The sequence below is a fragment of the Miniopterus natalensis genome, chromosome 6 (genome assembly GCF_054644295.1).
Source record: "Miniopterus natalensis isolate mMinNat1 chromosome 6, mMinNat1.hap1, whole genome shotgun sequence".
NCBI classification, from domain to species: Eukaryota; Metazoa; Chordata; class Mammalia; order Chiroptera; family Miniopteridae; genus Miniopterus; species Miniopterus natalensis.
This window is the reverse complement of record NC_142086.1, coordinates 91393919-91411843: the sequence shown is the minus strand read 5'-3', so window position 1 is coordinate 91411843 and position 17925 is coordinate 91393919. Positions and strand designations below refer to the sequence as shown.

The 17925-nt window shown below is 51.6% G+C and overlaps 1 protein-coding gene across 1 annotated transcript in view; it reads right to left on the bottom strand.

Annotated features, from left to right (window-relative positions):
• GRIK1 (glutamate ionotropic receptor kainate type subunit 1) overlaps positions 1-17618 on the bottom strand; it is a 121559-nt gene extending 103941 nt beyond the window's left edge. Inside the window, exons 1-4 of the mRNA XM_016216503.2 lie at positions 17546-17618; positions 7586-7693; positions 7247-7386; positions 5135-5423 (exon numbers count right to left, since the gene is read on the bottom strand). Coding sequence (XP_016071989.2) covers positions 5135-5423; positions 7247-7386; positions 7586-7693; positions 17546-17618 — 610 coding nt within the window. The remainder of the gene's footprint in view (positions 1-5134; positions 5424-7246; positions 7387-7585; positions 7694-17545) is intronic.
• Positions 17619-17925: the final 307 nt, after the last annotated feature.

The window sequence follows — 17925 nt, the reverse complement described above, 5'->3', positions numbered from 1 at the left end:
GGGATTGGAAAAGAGACAACTAAGTTTTCAGGGTCACGCACTCCCCTTTCTCTGATTCTAGGAGACAAGGAGAGGGTGGGGGAGGCTGCCTGCATCTTGGACGACGTCAGCTTGCGGGGTGAGGATTCCATCGTCGCAGCCCCAGGGGGCCGGGACCAACCGCCTCCAAACTTGGAGCCTCTGAAGTCACACTCGACGCCACAGCCAGGCTTTTCTCCCCGGACCAGCGGGCCCAAAGTTTCTGTGAGATTTTATTTTATTTACAGCTTCATAGGTCCCTGTCCGCCTGCCCAGTGCAGTGAGTGTCACACGGACGGCGGAGATTGTCTTCTCAAGTCCTAAGACTCTGATTTACTAGAAAAAGCTCAGCTGAGTTTCACCCCCATAGGGCCGGGCTCCTGCCTGCCGGGGCTTCAGCAACCTCTCGGTGCAGCGAGGGCTGGCCCGTCAGCAAGCCTGTCGTCTGTCACCTTCTGCTTGATTCAAGCACTGGCCTGACTTCCCTTGAACAGCTAGATGGCCCATCTCCTAACACCTGTGGTCCCACTATGTGTGGAAGTCTCTGTCCCGAGGGGGAGGCAGGCTGGTCGCTCCGGTGCTCAGGGGCATCCAGGGAACTTAGTAAATGCCCCGAACGCGGACGCCCGGCTCTGCGTCTCCGCTCCTGCGCTCACCTCCCCGAGCAGCGATTCCAACATCAGCCTGGTCACAGGGACGCCAGGGCGCTGACGGCTCCAACAGGGGCCCTGGGCAGCATCTGAGCTCTTGGGGCCAAGGACGACTGACACTGGCGTAAACTTACGGAAAACACGCACGTGTAGTAGCCGCCTCTGAGTCCAGGGGGGCAGCGGCCGGGGGGAAACATTTCTGAGACATGCACACCCACACGCACGACGGGATTTTTAAAAAACATGAATTAAATATTTCTAATTCTCTGCTATTGTGCAAACAGACTGGTGTCCGTGTTACCGCCTCTGGCCCCCACTCGCCTGCCTCACTGAGAACCACCAACAGAAGCACCTTATTTCCGACTTGGCTCAGGGTTTGTGCAGACGCCGCCTTCGGAACACTCTCTAAACGCTTTCGTGAGAAATTCATGAAGGCAAAATACTTCCTTGCCTAAGTTCCAAGTCGTGGTTGATGCAAAACTGAACAATTAATAGCATTTTATTCCTGCGCGAAACAGAAAGCTAAGTTATTGTTTTTTAAATAAGCCCTCCAAGGGCGTCGGTGTCTGGAGGGAGCTGCCGACACCAAAGGGCAGAAATGATTTAATGAATATGGATTATTCGGAAATTTTAATTAAATGTGGCTTCATATTCTAATCTGTTCTGATATTTTATTTACGTTTCCATGTGTAACCGTCCAAGTTTGCACACATTATGCCAACAGTTTTTAGCCGTGTGAGGTTTCCTCCAGCAAAGTGTTTAAATTAAAAACAATGCCAACATTTTCTTCTATTTGAGTTACTACAGCTCCTGTAAAGTGTTTAAAAATAACCCAAAAGCCCGTACGCACTGTGTCGTTGTCCCCAAAGGGTTCCGTTTCCCCTAGAGAATTTCACATTGGATAGGCAGGGGCTCCCTCTTCATAAGTACACGGACCCCAAGTCCGATAGAGTGAAGGACACGAAATACAAGCTTTGTGGGGAACATGACTCGGTCACGGGCCTAATTATGTTTACTTCCATTTTCATTTGGTGGCGAATGTTTTGTTTTTTTAAAAATTATTTTACTGTTGAGAGTATTACGTTCGGCCCCTTCTCCCCGCTTTGCCCCCCACCTCCCGCCCCCCCGGCCTTCACCTCCACTGCCTGCGTCAGGGGTTACGCACAGATGCACGTAAGCCCTTTAGCTAATCCCCCCCTTCCCTCCGAGGTCCCTCAGTCTGCTCCCTGCTTCCAGGCCTCTGGACCTATTTTGTTGGTCAGTTTATTTTGTTCCTTAGATTACACACAGAAGCGAGATGGTGGGTGGTTTTCGTTGAGAGATCGCAGGCTGAGTAGCCAGCATCCTCCCGTGTTTGCGACCAGCCGAGGCCGTGGCGGAAGCAGAGGGCGGGCTGGCCAGTGGCTGGCCGGTGAGTGTCGCCCCTGGGCTTCGATTTCTCCTGTAGCATGAGCTCTAGGACTGGCCGGTACCCACCTCATGGCAAAGGTGATCACACACCCGAAGTCACACTGATGTGAGAACGCGGGTCCGCTGGCTGCACACCCAAAGCCAGCCGGGCTGAGGCCGCCCCGCCCGTGAGAATCACGCCAGGCGACACCGACCAGGGAGCACCTGCCGGCTCCACCAGCGGTTAAAGTACCAGAACACCCCACATAGCCGGTAAACAGCTGTCCTCAGGCCTGGGACCCCCCAGCTCCAGCCCCCTGGTCTTCCAGGCCCACCTGTACTCCTGAGCTCACTCTGCTTCACCAAACGCGGGCGGTGACCGGACGACCCCACCTGGGTTCCCGTCCGTCTCCGCGAGTCACAGCCAGTTTTCCCCGAGCTCGTCCGAGAATGATGAAGTTTGTCCACACACAGGGACGGGGACAGAGGGCCAAGGGGTCCGTGTCTCAGCGCATTCGTAGCATGTCCGGGGCCAGGTAACTAAGGGGCTAACTAAGGCACTTAGGACGGGCTTCCTCCAGCCGTAAGGACAGCGAAGCTGCTCACCTCCAAGTCTGGTCCATCCTCTGTCCATCTGAAAATCACTCACTGGCCAGTCTAATTTTTATTGTGATGCTATGTATAGGGTGTCCCCCAAAATGTATACGCACTTTGAACGATTATAAAGTCAGTGTTTATTAACATAAGGTTCATTTTCAAAATTTAAAAGAATCTACAGAAATGAATAATTTTTTTTTTTTTTTTGTCAATCCCTGTTTTCAAGCTGATGACCCTTCTGGCCCAGGCCCTGCTGATACCGCGAAGCAATGGAATCGCCAACATCAAGAATCATTTCGTACGGTATCTGTGGACCCTCAATGCGTCGACAGTTGCTGGTTTTGCACCCTAAACTTTATCTTTTATGTGTCCCCATAAAAAAGTCTAGAGGCCCTTTAGGATAAATGTTCTTTGTCCAAAGCTTAGTCTGGCTTCACCCATTATTTCAAATCAGTCAAACCTGAACAGGGGTTAGTTCATTCCCTGCTTTTCTGCCGAACAGCCCATTGGATCCTCTAGTTCTGTTGACAGTGGACAATCTTTTCTTTCTTTTAATTAAAAAAATATGTCTTTATTGATTTTGAGAGGAAGGGAGAGGGAGAGATAGAAACATCAATGATGAGAGAGAGTCATTGATCGGCTGCCTCCTGCCCGCGCCCACCGGGATCGCGCCTGCAGCCCGGGCATGTGCCCTGGCCGGGAATTGAACCAGGATGTCCTGGATCCTAGGTCGACGCTCAACCGCTGAGCTACGCTGTCAGGTGACAACAGATAGTCTTAAACTACCGAGGGACCGAGGTGTTTGGACGGCTGGTGCTGCGACCTAGGACTTGCCACACCCCAGGCCCTGAGGGCACCTCTCCCAGGTCCTCTCTCCGGCCGTCACCTGCTCTTCGGTGCTGAGGGGCCGCTCCTGGCGAGGCCCAGGGAGACGTCGCCTTTTCCTGGCATTTCCCTGCCACCCCCATCCCCTGACCTTTCCTCCCAGATCAGAACAGAGGAAAGAAGAAAGGACAGAGCGGAGGCCGGGCCTCCTGCCTCTGCTCAGCCGAGTGGTATCGACTCCCCATCGGGTCCCAAGTTTAACCCCGTTACCATGGCGATCAGTTCCCCTCTGCAAAGCCATTTCTTTCCTTTTCCGTTCTTCAGTGGGAAACTTGTGCTTTATAATTTCTCCTTGGAGCCCGTCTTAGAACCCCAGCTTCACTTGTCTCCCTGTTTGAAAAGGCTTTCTTTTCAGACTTAAAGGAACTCGGCCCCTTCGGATAGTTTTACACGTAATTTGTACACGATTTAACAGCTTTCTGTATCGCGTCACGTGTGTTCGTGAGAAACTGTACCTTAAGCTGGAGCAGTGTGGCCAAGTATCTGCACTGCCTGGCTGAGCGTCACCATAGTTCAATCAACAGAACGCGGCTCGCTCGCTTGTACTCGGCACATAATTCAATTTGCTATAAAGTTAAAAACGCAAGGAAGAGATTACCAGCTAATAGTGTCCAAGACAGAGGATATTTCTCAAATTGTGTTTACGGGGTTGAAACTTAAGCCTCCTCAGCGGTGTATCACCCCAATCAAGAGAAGAGACAAAAACTGGAGAGCCCGGCCCGTGTGGCTCAGTGGTTGAGCGTTGACCTAGGATCCAGGAGGTCAGGGTTCGATTCCCGATCAGGGCACAGGCCCGGCTGCAGGCTCGATCCCCAGTCAGGGGCGTGCAGGAGGCAGCCGATCCATGACTCTCATCATCGATGTTTCTCTCTCTCTCCCTCTCCCTTCCTCTGAGATCAATAAAGATATAGTTAAAACAAAAAACTGGAGGGATGGAAACCGCATTCATTTCCTGGCCTGGAACAGGTGGACGGTATTTTATAAATAGTGACAAAGAAGAGGCTATTTTAAATCTTTCACTTTCTGTTGATAAAAACAGATGAACCTGAAGTTTAGAAGAGGTTCTCCAGATGGTTTAAACAAGCAAAGTCTGTGTGTTTTCAATGAAACAGGCCAATTAGTGGGGGTGGTTGAGGTAGCTGTAGCTAATAGCCGTCGGCCAGGGACCTCAGGCGAACATCCTTCAACATTTCTTTTTAAATACATTTAACTGAGTAGCTACTAAGTCCGAGCATCGTGCTGGATTCTGCTGAAACTGACTGTACCAGTCCCTACCCTTGTGTTTATTGTCCACCAAGGATCCAGGCAACCGAGAAGGAAATAAAGGGATCGAGGGTCAAGACGGGAGGTGTCAAGACTGGACCTAGTTAGCTGGGCAAGAGGAGCCCGGGCCGACGGTACATCAGAATCAAGCTGGAGAACCTAAAATCCAAAGTCGGAACACTAACTCGCGTCGCAAGCCCCCTTCTAGACTGAGAAGGTTAAACTCGAGCTCCGGCTCTGCCCCGAGCTCCCAGGTGACTCTCGTGAGCAGGGCTCACCTGCCGGGCGTGGGCTGCGGCTCAATCAGCCTCCGAGTCAAGGGCCCGGCTCACTGGCCACAGCTGCTGGGCCCAGCCCCGGAGATTCTGGCTCCGGCCTTGGGTGCAGCCCCAGGCCCACGTAGTTACCCTTCTGTTTATTGTCCAGCAAGGACGCCAGGCGTCCCCGGAGCTGCTGAGGCTGTTCGTCCAGGGACCCGGCGTCCGGATCCGTATTGTAGCAACACTGGGAAGACTTCCCGAGGATGCCACGTTTCCCCGGGGCCCGGAGGACGGTGCACAGGAGAAAGCAGGTAACCGGGGGGAGCTTGGGGTGGAGGGTGGCCTGTGAAGACGCCCAGGTCTGGAAAGAGAATTAGAGGAGCTGAAAAAGGTCCGTTATGCTTGGGGCAAGGCGAGCGACGTGAGCGTTTGGGGTGCAGGTGACGCGGCGAGGGGGAGCAGCTCCCGAGTGACGCGGTAAACATGCTGAGTTGTTCCTCCAGCAGCGGGTGACTCACTGAAAGGCGGGGACTGACACCCTGGTGGTGTGGCTCAGTGGTTGGAGCGGCGCTCTGCGCACCGGAGGGTTGTGGGTTCGATTTCTGGTCAAGGGCCGGTAGCTGGGCTGCAGGTTCGGTCCCGTCTCCTGGTCAGGGTGCTTGCGGGAGGCGGTCCACTGATGGGTCCCTCTCACGTTGATGTTTCCTCAGCTGAGGAAAAGCCCAGAGCTTTGTATCTTTAATTATGGCCTCGGCAGCGTCACTGCCCCTCCTCTACCCCAGACACGCCTGCTCTCAGCCACCGTGAGCCCACAGGGTGCTCCTGACACACCCAAGTCAAAGCAGGGCCAGGCCAAGTCTTTATTTGCTTATTTCACCAGTTTTTGCAAAATAAAATTAAAACTTTATTTAAAAAAATATATATATCTTTATTGATCTCAGAGAGAGGAAGGGAGAGGGAGAGATAGAAGCATCAATGATGAGAGTCACTGATCGGCCGCCTCCTGCGCGCCCCCAACTGGGGATCGAGCCCGCAACCCGGGCCTGTGCCCTGACCGGGAATCGAACCCCGATCTCCTGGATCCTGGGTCGATGCTCCACGCTGAGCCACGCCCGGCGGGCCCAAGCTTGAGTGAGTTTCGGGGGATGTTTGAAGCAACACTGGAGCCCAGCTCCCGGAAGGGCCTGTTGCTTCAGGACAGCCGTTTGCTGCTCTGCGCGTCTGGGCCCCTTGAGGAAGGACGTTTGGTGGACAGGACGAATGTCTGCCGCAGGCGCCAGGTCTTATCAGGGCTTTCCTGCGCGGACTGAGCTCCCGAGGAGGTTATCTGCCCCCGGAGAGGACAAACCTGTCCCATAACCAACAACGTTTCCGTAGGGTTTTCTCCGCACGGCCCGTCGTGGATGCGATTCGTTGACCAAAATTGCTCTGTTTTGTTTTGTTCCCCAAAACGCCTGTGTGACACAGACTGAACTCCCGGGTTTCGGGTGAGTTGCTGGCGAGTGAGCGAGTTGTTTGGAGCAGAAATGGCCTCACGGGTGGTGGAAATCTTGGACTCTCGAGTCTCAGCTTCACCGAAACCTTGTTGCCTGACTGCTGCTGGGACTGTTGGTCCGTTCCCTGACTCAGGCCTGTACCTCCTTCGTTTCTTGTGTCGTTAAGCCAGAGGGCTTTGCAGGGAAAGGGTATTATACCAATGCAAATGGCTTTGGGGACCGTATTTTAGAGCGTTCTTCCTTGAGACACTCCGTTTCGCATGGCGGGACAGTGCCCCCAAGAAAATAGGTCTCCCCGTCTGGCCTGAGCACGTGGTGAGCTCACGGACGCGCCACTGGATCACTCACAGGGCAGGCGCGGCTCAGGGTGAGTCCCCGAGGAGGGCGGGCCTGTCCCATTTTCCTGATCCACCGAGAGTTACTTTTATAAAGGTGACACAGTTGCCTTCAATCCCCAAAGCAGCCGCCACTTTTATACTCTCCTCTGAAAAACAGGTCAGATTTCCTTGACTCCGTATGAAACGCAAGGGATAAATCAGACGGAAAGACTGTTCTGTGCTTTGCCATGAACAAAATATTGTTGGGGTGAGAGGGTGGGAGAGAGAGAGACTTGAGTGTGTTTAGGGGCTTATGACTCCCGTGCATCAGGTGCATTTCTGTTAGGACTGGACACTAGTTCTGTATTTACCTTCCGTGCTCTGTACGGGTTGTGTGTGACTCCAACTAAAGCGTTTCCCTTGCACACCAGCATCTTGGTCACCCACAGAAGTGAACTTCGGGGCTGATTGAACAGGTGCGTCAGGAACTGCGCAGGGAAAACCCGACGACCTTAAATAAAATGTACGACATGGGCCTGAACAGGGATCCTCTGCTCTCGGTATCTTTTCTCCAACGAGAGGGGCTCAGCGGCTGAGCCCCATTAGCTGGGCTCTGAGTCCCACTAGTTCGCTGTGATATCTGTTGAGTGATGTGACCTCACGAAAGGCTATCTGTGTGTGGAAACCTTGCGCTGAGGTGTCCGGCTGACCGTGCAGGAACTCCACATGGGCGAGGTCCATCACCTCCGCGGCTGTGACCCGCCCGACGCAGGTGCAGAGCAAAGGGAAGCCCACACCTGGCCCGTCCACCTGGGGCCCTGAGTGCCGCAAGGTAAGTGAGTCTGAACTTCAGCTTTGGCGCGAATTAGCTTCGTGGTCTTGGTCAAGCTGCCTAACTTCTGTGGCCTCGCGTTTACTCACCTGTGAAACCCGGCTGATCTACCTGCCTCACGGGTGGATGCGCCTGAGGAGGGCTCAGTGAGACAGACACGGGAGCAGTTTACCGGGTGCTGGACAGTGTTTGTTTGCTTTGAAATTAGGAAATGCTGGCTGGCATTTCCTGAACCCTATGTGTGGGATCCTACTTTTAGCAGCATCACTTTTCCTCTGTGTTCATGAGATGAGGGGCCCCCCAAACTTATGAAACTTGGATTTAAGCTAAACGTACACAACTGGCACTTGCTTATTTTTATTTTATAATAATATTTTTGGCATAATTCACAAATAGGGCAACGTAGAAAATTCAGGGCATTAGGCAGTTTAGGGGAACACATGCATTCTGAAAAGAAAGCGAGCGCTAACACTCGAAGTTTCACACTGTCAAACACCCCAGAGCTTGCCCAAGGCTTCGCTTAGCTTTGCTGGGTGCACCTTCCTGCAATAGTGGGGACTTTACCAGGGCACCCCCCATTGGTACAACTGGAAGCAAATCAATCAAAGCAGGAGAACCTGCAGCTTTGGGGGCAGCGGGTGAGCATCCCTGTGGCTCAGCATCATTCTCTCGCTTGGTTTCAGTCCAGCAAACTCATTCCTGCTGGTTAGATGTTGTTTTTAATTACGGAGGAAGTGCCGTATGGATTTTCTCTCCACCTTACGCGTGCATTTCAACACCGTCTGACAAAATCATCCCTGCTCCTGTCACCTCTGCCTTGCAGGTGACACGGGAGACGTCGGTGTGAACGTCGAGTCAGGACGGGGACCTGCGCTCAGGTGCTTTGTTCCTCCCCACCCCTGAATTCTGCCTCTGCCACACCTCAGGCGGGAGAACACAGCCCCGTCTGGGATAGCCACGCACACAAAAGGCGTCTTAGATCAAAAATCTCCAAACCCCACGCCCCGAGGTGGCATCGCGGAGGAACCTTGTTTCGTTGCTCTTATGCTCAGTGTGGCAGCGAACATGCTCCCTCATAAATTATTACGCGCTTTTCTCCTTAATGCAAAATCCGAGATGTGAAACTGCTCCGGTAACGGACACGTGTGCCTCCGGAGCTGCGCTGTCGGGTTTCCCTATGGAAAGGCTGCCCACTTATGCTCCCTCCCACCCACCCTGCGAGGGCGCCGATTCCCTCCGTTCTCGGCGATGCTCAATTTATCCGTCTCCAGCTGTCTGGTATTAATTTTTAAAGTTGCTCTTTGATTTGAGTGAAGATGAATATTTTAAATATATTTCTGGCCTTTCTAGAGATTTTTTGTTTGTGTCCTTTGCAAATTTTTATTTGGATATTTGCATTATATTACTGACTGTATGACCTACGTGAGGGCAAGGCTGTGCCAGGCCATGGCCTCGGGGTCTCACTTTCTAGGGCCTAGGAGCTGTTCGATGAATTTTGTTGAATAAACACCAATATTTTGTCATCTACTTAGTAATTTTTCTTGTTTTCCTTGGGATGTTTTATTTGCGCTGCAGCTAATTTATAATCCATCTCACTGTTTTCTTTGTCTTTTTGGCTCTCATGTCTTCTTAGTGCTTAATCCCAACAGATGGTGCCTATTTTCTTAAAATGCTTTTATGGTTTTATTTTTTTAACATTAATTTTTCCAGTTCAAGTGGAGTGAACTTGGAGAGATTAGTAAAACAGGGGTCTTGTTTTACATTTTTCCGACCACTTCTATTGACCAGTCTGTCTTTTACATATAACGTTATATTTATCGTACACTAAATTCCTGGGCAACTTGGGCCCATTTAAGGATTCTGTGTGTTTTCCACAGTGGCCAGCTGTGCACGCGTTTCCCTGCCCCACACCCTCACCAGCACGTGTTGTTTGCTGATTTGTGGATGGTGGACATTCTGAGAGGTGTGAGGTGACACCTCATGTGGTTTTAATTTGCATCTCTGACAATTAGTGACGTCGAGCATCTTTTCATGTGTCTCTTGGCATCTGCATGTCCTCTTTGGAGAAGTGTCCATTCAGGTCCTTTGCCCATTTCTAAATTGGATTGTTTGGGGTTTTTTTGGTGTTGAGTTGTATGAATTCTTTATAAATTTTGGATATTAATCTCTTATCAGATGTATCTTTGGACTATCTTGCTTATAATTTAAGTTTTATTTTCATTGAATACATAATACAGTCATGTGGTTCGAAATTCAGAAGATACCAAAAGATACACAGGAAGGTGTTTCGCCTACCTGCTATCCTACCAATCAAGCCTGTGAGCAAACAACTGGGCCCCTGACCATTCTTTTAAAAAAGCATGTGATCAGGGTTAGGATGCGTCTTAAAGCCTGACAATAACTCACACTCTTCAGTGTGAAAGGAGCTTCCTCAGTGTGTTCCTCACATGAGTGGCATGTGACACCTTTAAACAGTCTCATGGTGACGGACGTTTAGGTTTCTCCAGCCTTTGCTGTTACAGAAAACACGGGAACCCATAGCCGCTGGCTAACGGCTCCTGCACGTGTGAGCGTGTTTCCTGGAAGAGCAACGTCCAGGTCAGAGGGTGAGGCACTGGCATCTCCGGGACGTGTTGACAAACTGCCCTCCATAAGGGTTACACTGATTTTTATTTCTACTAATAACGGATGAGACGAGCCACCCTCCGCCCTCCAGTACACAAGCCGTGTGTGTGAGGTAGGGTTAAATCTTTACCTAGGCTATTTCTTAATCCCATTAAATAATAGAAGTTTTTTTTATTCAAAGGTTTATGAGTTATGAGACATTTGTATTTAATAAAACATGCCAGACACAGAAAATCTCTGGGTTTTTCATTTCAATTTAAATATGCGCTCGTTTTAGTATCTGTAGTTGTGTTGGCTGCTTTTATTATATGATTTACAAAGATTAAATGAAATATAGACTGCCCATTGCTTCATTATTACTATCTCACACATCTAATACTATTTTCTGATAATCCCTTAAATGTTTAAAATGGTGCCAGTTTCAATTCTAAGACCACACAGGTTTAGATACGTTTTAGTAAATCAGAATGTAGTGAAAATCATCACGGATCTTCTCAGATTCCCTGATTTTTATCTCAAATGGTCCTTGGTAGCTCAGAAGCTGGAATGAGAAAAGAGACAGACGGGTAAGGCCTAAAATACACCCTGCTGAGGACACATCGTAATTAGTTATGGTTTCAGCAATTATTATCCATGGGCCAACTAAACAAATCGAACTATAATCCAGGCGTCGACGAAACCCACCAAACGGGATGAGCCGCGTGCCCAGCAGTCGGGAAGCGCCCCCCGCAGCCCCCCTAGTGCGTCTGCAGACGGCCCGGCGTCTTCGAAACCTCCCCGCACAGCGTCGGCAGCACCGTCGTTTTCCCGCGAGGGTCTTGCCTAAATGTGCTACCAGGAGAGACTAGTGTATTAAAGAGCTTAGAATGAACTTTGAGGTTTATTTTCACTTTTTCAAAATTGCCTCATTTGACATTATTTTGTTTTGGTGTCGAGGGATATCACGCCCCAGCCGAGGGCACGACATGCCCCCGAGCGGCCGGACGCGCCCCTGCGGCCACCTCCCGGTCGAGGCGGGACGTTCCCTCACTGCGGCGTCCTCCGCCCGCCCTTCCAGGCGCGGGCCCCGCTCCCAGAGGCGCCCCGCCCGAGCCCTGTGGCTCCGCAACGAACGGCTCCAGACTTGGTGTTTTCAAGGAGCAGAAACGTATTTATTCTCTTACAGTTTTAGAGCCAGAAACCCAAACTGAGGCACAGGCCGGGCTGCCCTCCCGGTGGAGGCTCCGGGCCCTTCCTGCCGCCTCCGCTCCCCGCGGCTCCAGGAGCCCCTGGCTTGCGGCCCCATCGCTGCAGCCCCGCCTCTGTCTTCACACGACTGTCTTCTCCGTTTTTCTCGCATGTGGACCCTTGTCTTTGGATTCAGAGCCCGTTTCGATAATTCAGGATGCGTCTCATCTCGAGATCTTTAACTTCACTGCGTCTGTAAAGGCTTTTTCCCGAGAAGGTCGCATTCATTGGAGGTTCGGAGGTGGGCATATTTGGGGTGCGGCCCCTTCAACCCTACTGTACCCGAATTCTGAGTTCTATCGCCATAGTTAAGTTTTGTCTGTTCTTGAACTTCATATAAATGGGATCACACTTGTGAACTTCGCACTGTGTGGATCCATTCACTGTCTTGCCTTTAAAAAGAAATCTGAGCACACGGCTTGGGAGCGTTCTCTACAGTTCATCTCCTTCCCTGTGAGGCCAGAACAGCGAGGACTGTCCACAGCTGATGAGCCCTGGCAGCTTCCACGGAGCGCTGGCCGGCCCAGGCTTCCCCGGCGGGGCCCCACAGCACAGCCCTACAGCTAACCCAGGAGCGTTAGCCTGAGATCCCGGGTCCGAGAGACTCAGTGTCTAGAAATCGAACCCGCTCCCACTAAACCCTGGGATAAAAGTGCCTCCAAAGGAGTCAACTGAGGTAGAGCCTTGCTTTGAATAATAATATCCTCAAACTCCAGACACAAGAGGCCATTTCTTAGCTCCAGATTCAGCTCTTTGCATCCGCTGGAGTTTAACGGTAACTCATTTGTTTCTTTGTCTTTAATGGATGGGTAAGGCCTCCCTAAAATTTAAATTCCACTTTAAAATCCATATTTATGACATCATTGTCTGTGCTCAGGCAGGCAATTCTAAGATGATCTTTTAAGTAGAACCAGACAAATCCGCAGCTCAGATGAATTCTGCCGAGATATTTCTCATTAATCTCAGGGACCTCGCAGGTGTGTTTATTAATCAGAGGACTTAGTGCCGCGACCCCTTCTGACATATTAAGCCATTTTTAATTTGCTCTTATCATCGGAAGCCCTCTCTTTTTCAAAAGATATTAAATAACTCTAGGGTGTTGAGCAACACAGAGTGATTTGGGGGTGCGAGGAGGGGGGGGAGTTATTAATCTTATGCAAATGTCTGTCTAATTTTCAAAGGATCCAGGCGCCGCTGCAAACAGGAACTTTCTGGGGGGCGGGCAGATAATTTCCTGTTTATTTAATTGAGTCTCCGTAACTTTTTTCTTGGCAGGTGTAGCTCAGTAATGGAATATGCACAGGACAATCATGGGAAATGCCAGTGTGACATTTGATTAATCCAGTCTGTTTAGATTTGGAACACAAATCACACGTTTATTCTAACAACATAATTAATTACTATTCTTCCCTTTGCTCTTCAGCATATTTGGAGATTGGGGTGACACTTTCCTCTTTAGCCTACAGGCTCGTCACCCCTCTCTCGGCTGGTCCATCCCCATGCGATGTGCGGGCTGAGTGACCGAGCTGCAGAGCCGTGCATCAATTCTGTTTCTAATTTCATTTAAATTTTAATAAATTATGTGTTGCTTTGGTGATTTCTAGTGCCAGAAATTAAGCACAGTATTTTATAGCCCTCTGCACAGCAGGGTCCCTCATTTTGGCCCTCACTTTCCCTCCTAAGAGAAGCCATTTCTTAACCGTTATTGACACTTTCTTCCAGGCCCCCCTGTGAGACCTACAATTAGCTCTATCCGTTTATCTGTTCGTTCATGCCCTCGATCTCTCGCAGCTCATTCAGCCGTCTAAGGAGTAACTGCAGGTCATGACACAGCAGCGACAAACGAGAGCAAGTCCCTTCCCTCTTGCGTTTACATTTAGTGAAGGGAGACCGACCACGAAGCCAGCCCGGCCTGTGCCTTGTGGCCAGAGCCACGGCTGGAGTGCAGCAGGGTGAGGGGCTCGGAGGGCGGTTGTTGTAAAGAAGGGTTATGGTTTGATTGTGTGCGGTGGTCAAGACAGGTGAGAATGTGACATTTGGGGGTCACCTGAGGGCAGCGAAGGAGGAAGCCGTGTAGATACCCTGGAGAAGAGTGTTCCAGGTGGAGGTGAGCAGGCCACGGGGCGTGGCGTGGAAACGGGCCTGCGCCTGGGGAGCACAGCTGGGCGGGACGGAGGCAGCTCAGGGAGCCGGTGGGAGCCCGGCCATGGAGAGCCTCGTGGAGCCCTGGAAAAGGCTAACTCTTACTTTGATTGAGCTACAGAGCCACTGGAAATGGCTGTGTTAACTCTGCCTGAGCCCTGTGCTCTTGGAAATCAGCGGCGGTTAAGGAAATCGCCCCGTCCTTTGTGTCCCGGGAAACGCCTTGCAACCAACCCCCCGTGTCCCCCCATGACCTAGATATGGCTTAAGGATGACGACCTCTGTACTGGGCAGAACCAGACACTGACCCCCACATTCTCATTCTCTGTCCCCCTAAATGATCAGCCGAACTGTTTGTCCTAAACGTGGCTCACCCCTACGGTTAAACGCACATGGAATTCAAAACAAATCCTCCGTAAAGACCTCTCCTGAAAGTCCCACAAGGAAAAACGCTCCTGCTCGACTGTCCACCTGCTCGCCCCACTCCCCACGCCTGAGCTCTCAGAGCTGTGGGACCTCGTAGGGCGTGAGGAGTGGAAAACTGATTCTAAATGTGATGAAACGGCAGGAAAATCTGTGAGATACTGATGCTGGGACCTCTCCCCCGATCAGCACTTTCTCTGTCCCTAGAATTTTCCATCCCTAGAATTTTCCCGGGAGAAGTGACGGAAGGAAAAAGTAGTGTTTCGTCTTTCTTGGTACCAAAGGCTGGAAAAAGGGCACGTCTGACATGAACGGAGTAGCTACTGGATAACAGAGCAGGCGTGGGGCACACCACGGAGCCCCGCGGTCTAGGGCGCTAACCCCGAGTTCCCACACACAGCCAAGGGATTCAGCTCTACACCCGTAGGAGAGACGGACGGAGGGGAGAGGAGGAGGGGGGAGAGGGAATGATTTATTTTTATGATTATTTAATTACATTAATAGATTTCATGACGAAGTTAACGCCAACACTGTCCTATATGTATGAGAAACTCAGAAACAAAGAGATTCAGTAAAGTTAAAGAATAAGTTGATGCTTCTAAATTAATTTCATTGTTGTCCCGGAAAATACTCTGAAGGACCTGAGTCCTTTAGAATCTGCTGGGCTCGCTCCATAGCCCAGCCGCTGGTCGGTCGCGGCACATTTTCGATGAGCACTGAAACACCGGTGGTGGCTTTCCTGGGAGTCTATTCTCTAAGCGTTAACTAGGTTAACATGTTAATCGCGTCATTTAGAAGGTCTGTATCCTCGGACATTGCACTGCTTGTTAGCTCTTCGAGCAGGCAAAGTCTCCCGGGCGACGAAGGACTTTATTCTTACAGCTCTGGGTTTTTCCTATAATAGATCTTCCAAATAGGCAGAGGGAGGACTGATTCAGACAGCACAGCTCAGGTAATTCGCTGAGCTAACAGAGTCGTGCACAGGGCTGAGCCGCGTGGAAGGAAGGCGTCAGGCATCTTATTGGATTCTCGGCCTTGGCCAAAGGGAAATTCACCCTTCAGCTGGGGAGGTAATCGATTGGTGATGGCTCCGTAATAGTCTCGTAAAAGCGGCTGAAAGCCCCAGAGAAACGCTGACTAACGAGGAGCCGGAGGCCTGATGAAACCCTACCCGGTGGGACGGAGCCGACAGTAGAAATTTTAATGTGTTTGTTGAGATGCTTTAAGCAGAAAACCCTTCAACAAGTTTCCGAATGTGAGCTCTCTCCGTGGAATTGTCTACTCACCGCACTATCAATAAAAGAGTTACACGGAGAGGGTGTCCCAAGAAAACATATACGACTTTAACAGCTGACAGGTCGTCAACTTTGAAAACGAAACGTACTTTAATAAACACTGCCTTTATAATTATTCAAAGTGTGTATGCATTTTGGGGGACACCCTATATATTAGTGGGCTGGATTATATATTGCAAAACCCATATTTGGAACTTTCTGGGTCATTTATGAAATTTTTCAATTGACTGTACACAATTTCCGCTTTAATTCTGATTTAAGAATGGAATCCTCCTAAGTTGGGTCTTCTCATAACATCGCTGATAGGACAGAAAAGGCTTCAAGTTTTAATAAAATAATTTACATATAAATTTTAGGATGTGACTCATTTGTAAATTTAAAACCAACTTATATACGTAATATATATATGAAATAACGTGTATTTACAACTTCTAACACGTACGTGTGTATCCTGGCTGGGCAGACGGAACCTCCGCGTTTACTGGACTCAGAGGCTTTCTCTCTGTCCCTCGGGAAGGGCAGGGTCCCGTCTGCGTGGCTACAGGACACAGGGCGGGACTGTCAAGTGGGAGTGAGGTAGGAGCTCTGACCACCATCGCTTGGAATTTCTCGCAGGCGACGTGAGAAAATAACGCCCCGCGGGTCCCTTTTCTCTCTACAGGCCCCAGCCTGCCATTCTCCCCATTGGGGGGTAGTTTCCTGAGAGGCCCAGGGCCTCGGGGAGGACAGGGTGGGCCGCAGTCCGCAGGGGTCCCCGGGAAGGTGGCTGAGTGGACCCCGACCCGAGCAGCCGGCGGGCGGGGGTGGGCTGTAAGCAGACGTCGGTCGGTGAGCTAACACGCCCGCTCTGACCTGCCGTCCTCGCTGGGCAGCCTCACACGGTCGCGCAATGCGAGGCCGCCTGGGGCACGTCTGGGCCCCTCACGAAGGTCCGATGTGTTTGGGCAGCACCAGTGGCCGCAACCTCATTAGCAGCATTTGCTAAAATTAAATGTACGGCAAGAGGAGTCATTGTCTTACTGGGGAAAGGAGGAACGTGAGCTTTTTCATTTCTAACGAGTTCCCTCCGGACACGGGCGGAATAATTTCCACTTGTGTCCCAGTGGCCCGGGTGCCACCAGACCTACTTAATGTCCCTGTTTCTCATCACTGGGAATCAACGCACCACGGCCCCGCGTCCGCACCCAGGGCTGCGGTGAGAGCCGGGCCACGGGGACGCCCAGAGGAGCAGGAGGAGCGGGGGGGCGGTCCTGCTACACACAGTTCCCATCACGGCCCTCGGTGAGCCCGCAACGCAACACAGCGGGTCAGCGAGACTCAGCCCGGTCACAGCAACACGGCCCGACTCCCAGCCCCGGCCAGGGGCTTGCGGGAGGCAGCCAGCCGAGGTGTCTCCCACGTCGATGTTTCTCTCTCGCTCGCTCTCAGAAAAGCAGTGGGAACAGATACCCCCAGGTCAGGGTTCACAACCACCACAAGAGTTACCGCCCCGCTCCCACATCTGTTACGTTACTTGGAAATAGTCACACTTTTTCGTCTCCTGTCTTGGGCTATAAAACTACTGGATTTAAGAATCTCCCAGGAAACAGGTCTTGACCGATCTTGTCGACATCAAGTCCATACTGAACGACTTTCTCACCACAACCTGGAACTAGCCCCTGTTCTTTCTTCAGTGTTTCTATGGGGCTCAGTAAGTCGCATGTTCCTCGAGGGGCCAGGTCGTTCACGGTGGTCAGTCCTGTAGATGCTGATGGGTGACCGAAGCTTCAGGCCATCAGCACGATTCGTTACATAAAGCTAACGTTTTATTCAGACCCTGAGGTGGGCGCTTGTGGTCCCGGCCAGGTGAGTGGCTGCCACTCACCCTTAACAAACAGCCCCACAGCCTGTTACGATGGGTCCGGGCAGGAACCTCGGGCCCCTCCCTGGAAAGCGGCCACCCCTCCAGCTTCGCGAGTCATGGTCCTGAGGCGAGAGGTGGCCCGTAACTGCAGCCGTGTGTATTTATTTTAGAGACGACTTTATCAAACGCATAAAGGGCATTTTGACAAGTCAGAAAATGCCACGGCGATGGCTCCCCTGCAGCTAATGTATTCACCCTTCACGAGCTAAATGTGGGGGCTCACGTCTCGTGCCACACTCATCGGCAATTACGGGCACCTCCTGAGCAAAGAGCGCCTGGCGGGGCAGTCGTTCCATCTCCCGACGCCTGTCCTCAGGGCGGGTTCGGGAGGTGCCCACAGAGCCGTGTGGAGCGGGCAGGCTCCTCGGGGGCTGGGCTGGGAGCAGGCTGGTGACGGGGCTCCTGGGGGCTCCTCGGGCCTGGCCCTCCCGCGGGCGCCTGGCCCCACCGTGCTCCCAGCGGAGCCAGTGAGGGGGCGGTTAGCTACCTCCCCGCCTCTGGGAAGATGTCCAGCTCTGTCCGAATCCCAGCGTCCTCACTGCCTCGGAGGACTGGCAAACCGGGGAAAGTCTCTCGTCTTCCTCCGAACAATTCCCCAGCCAC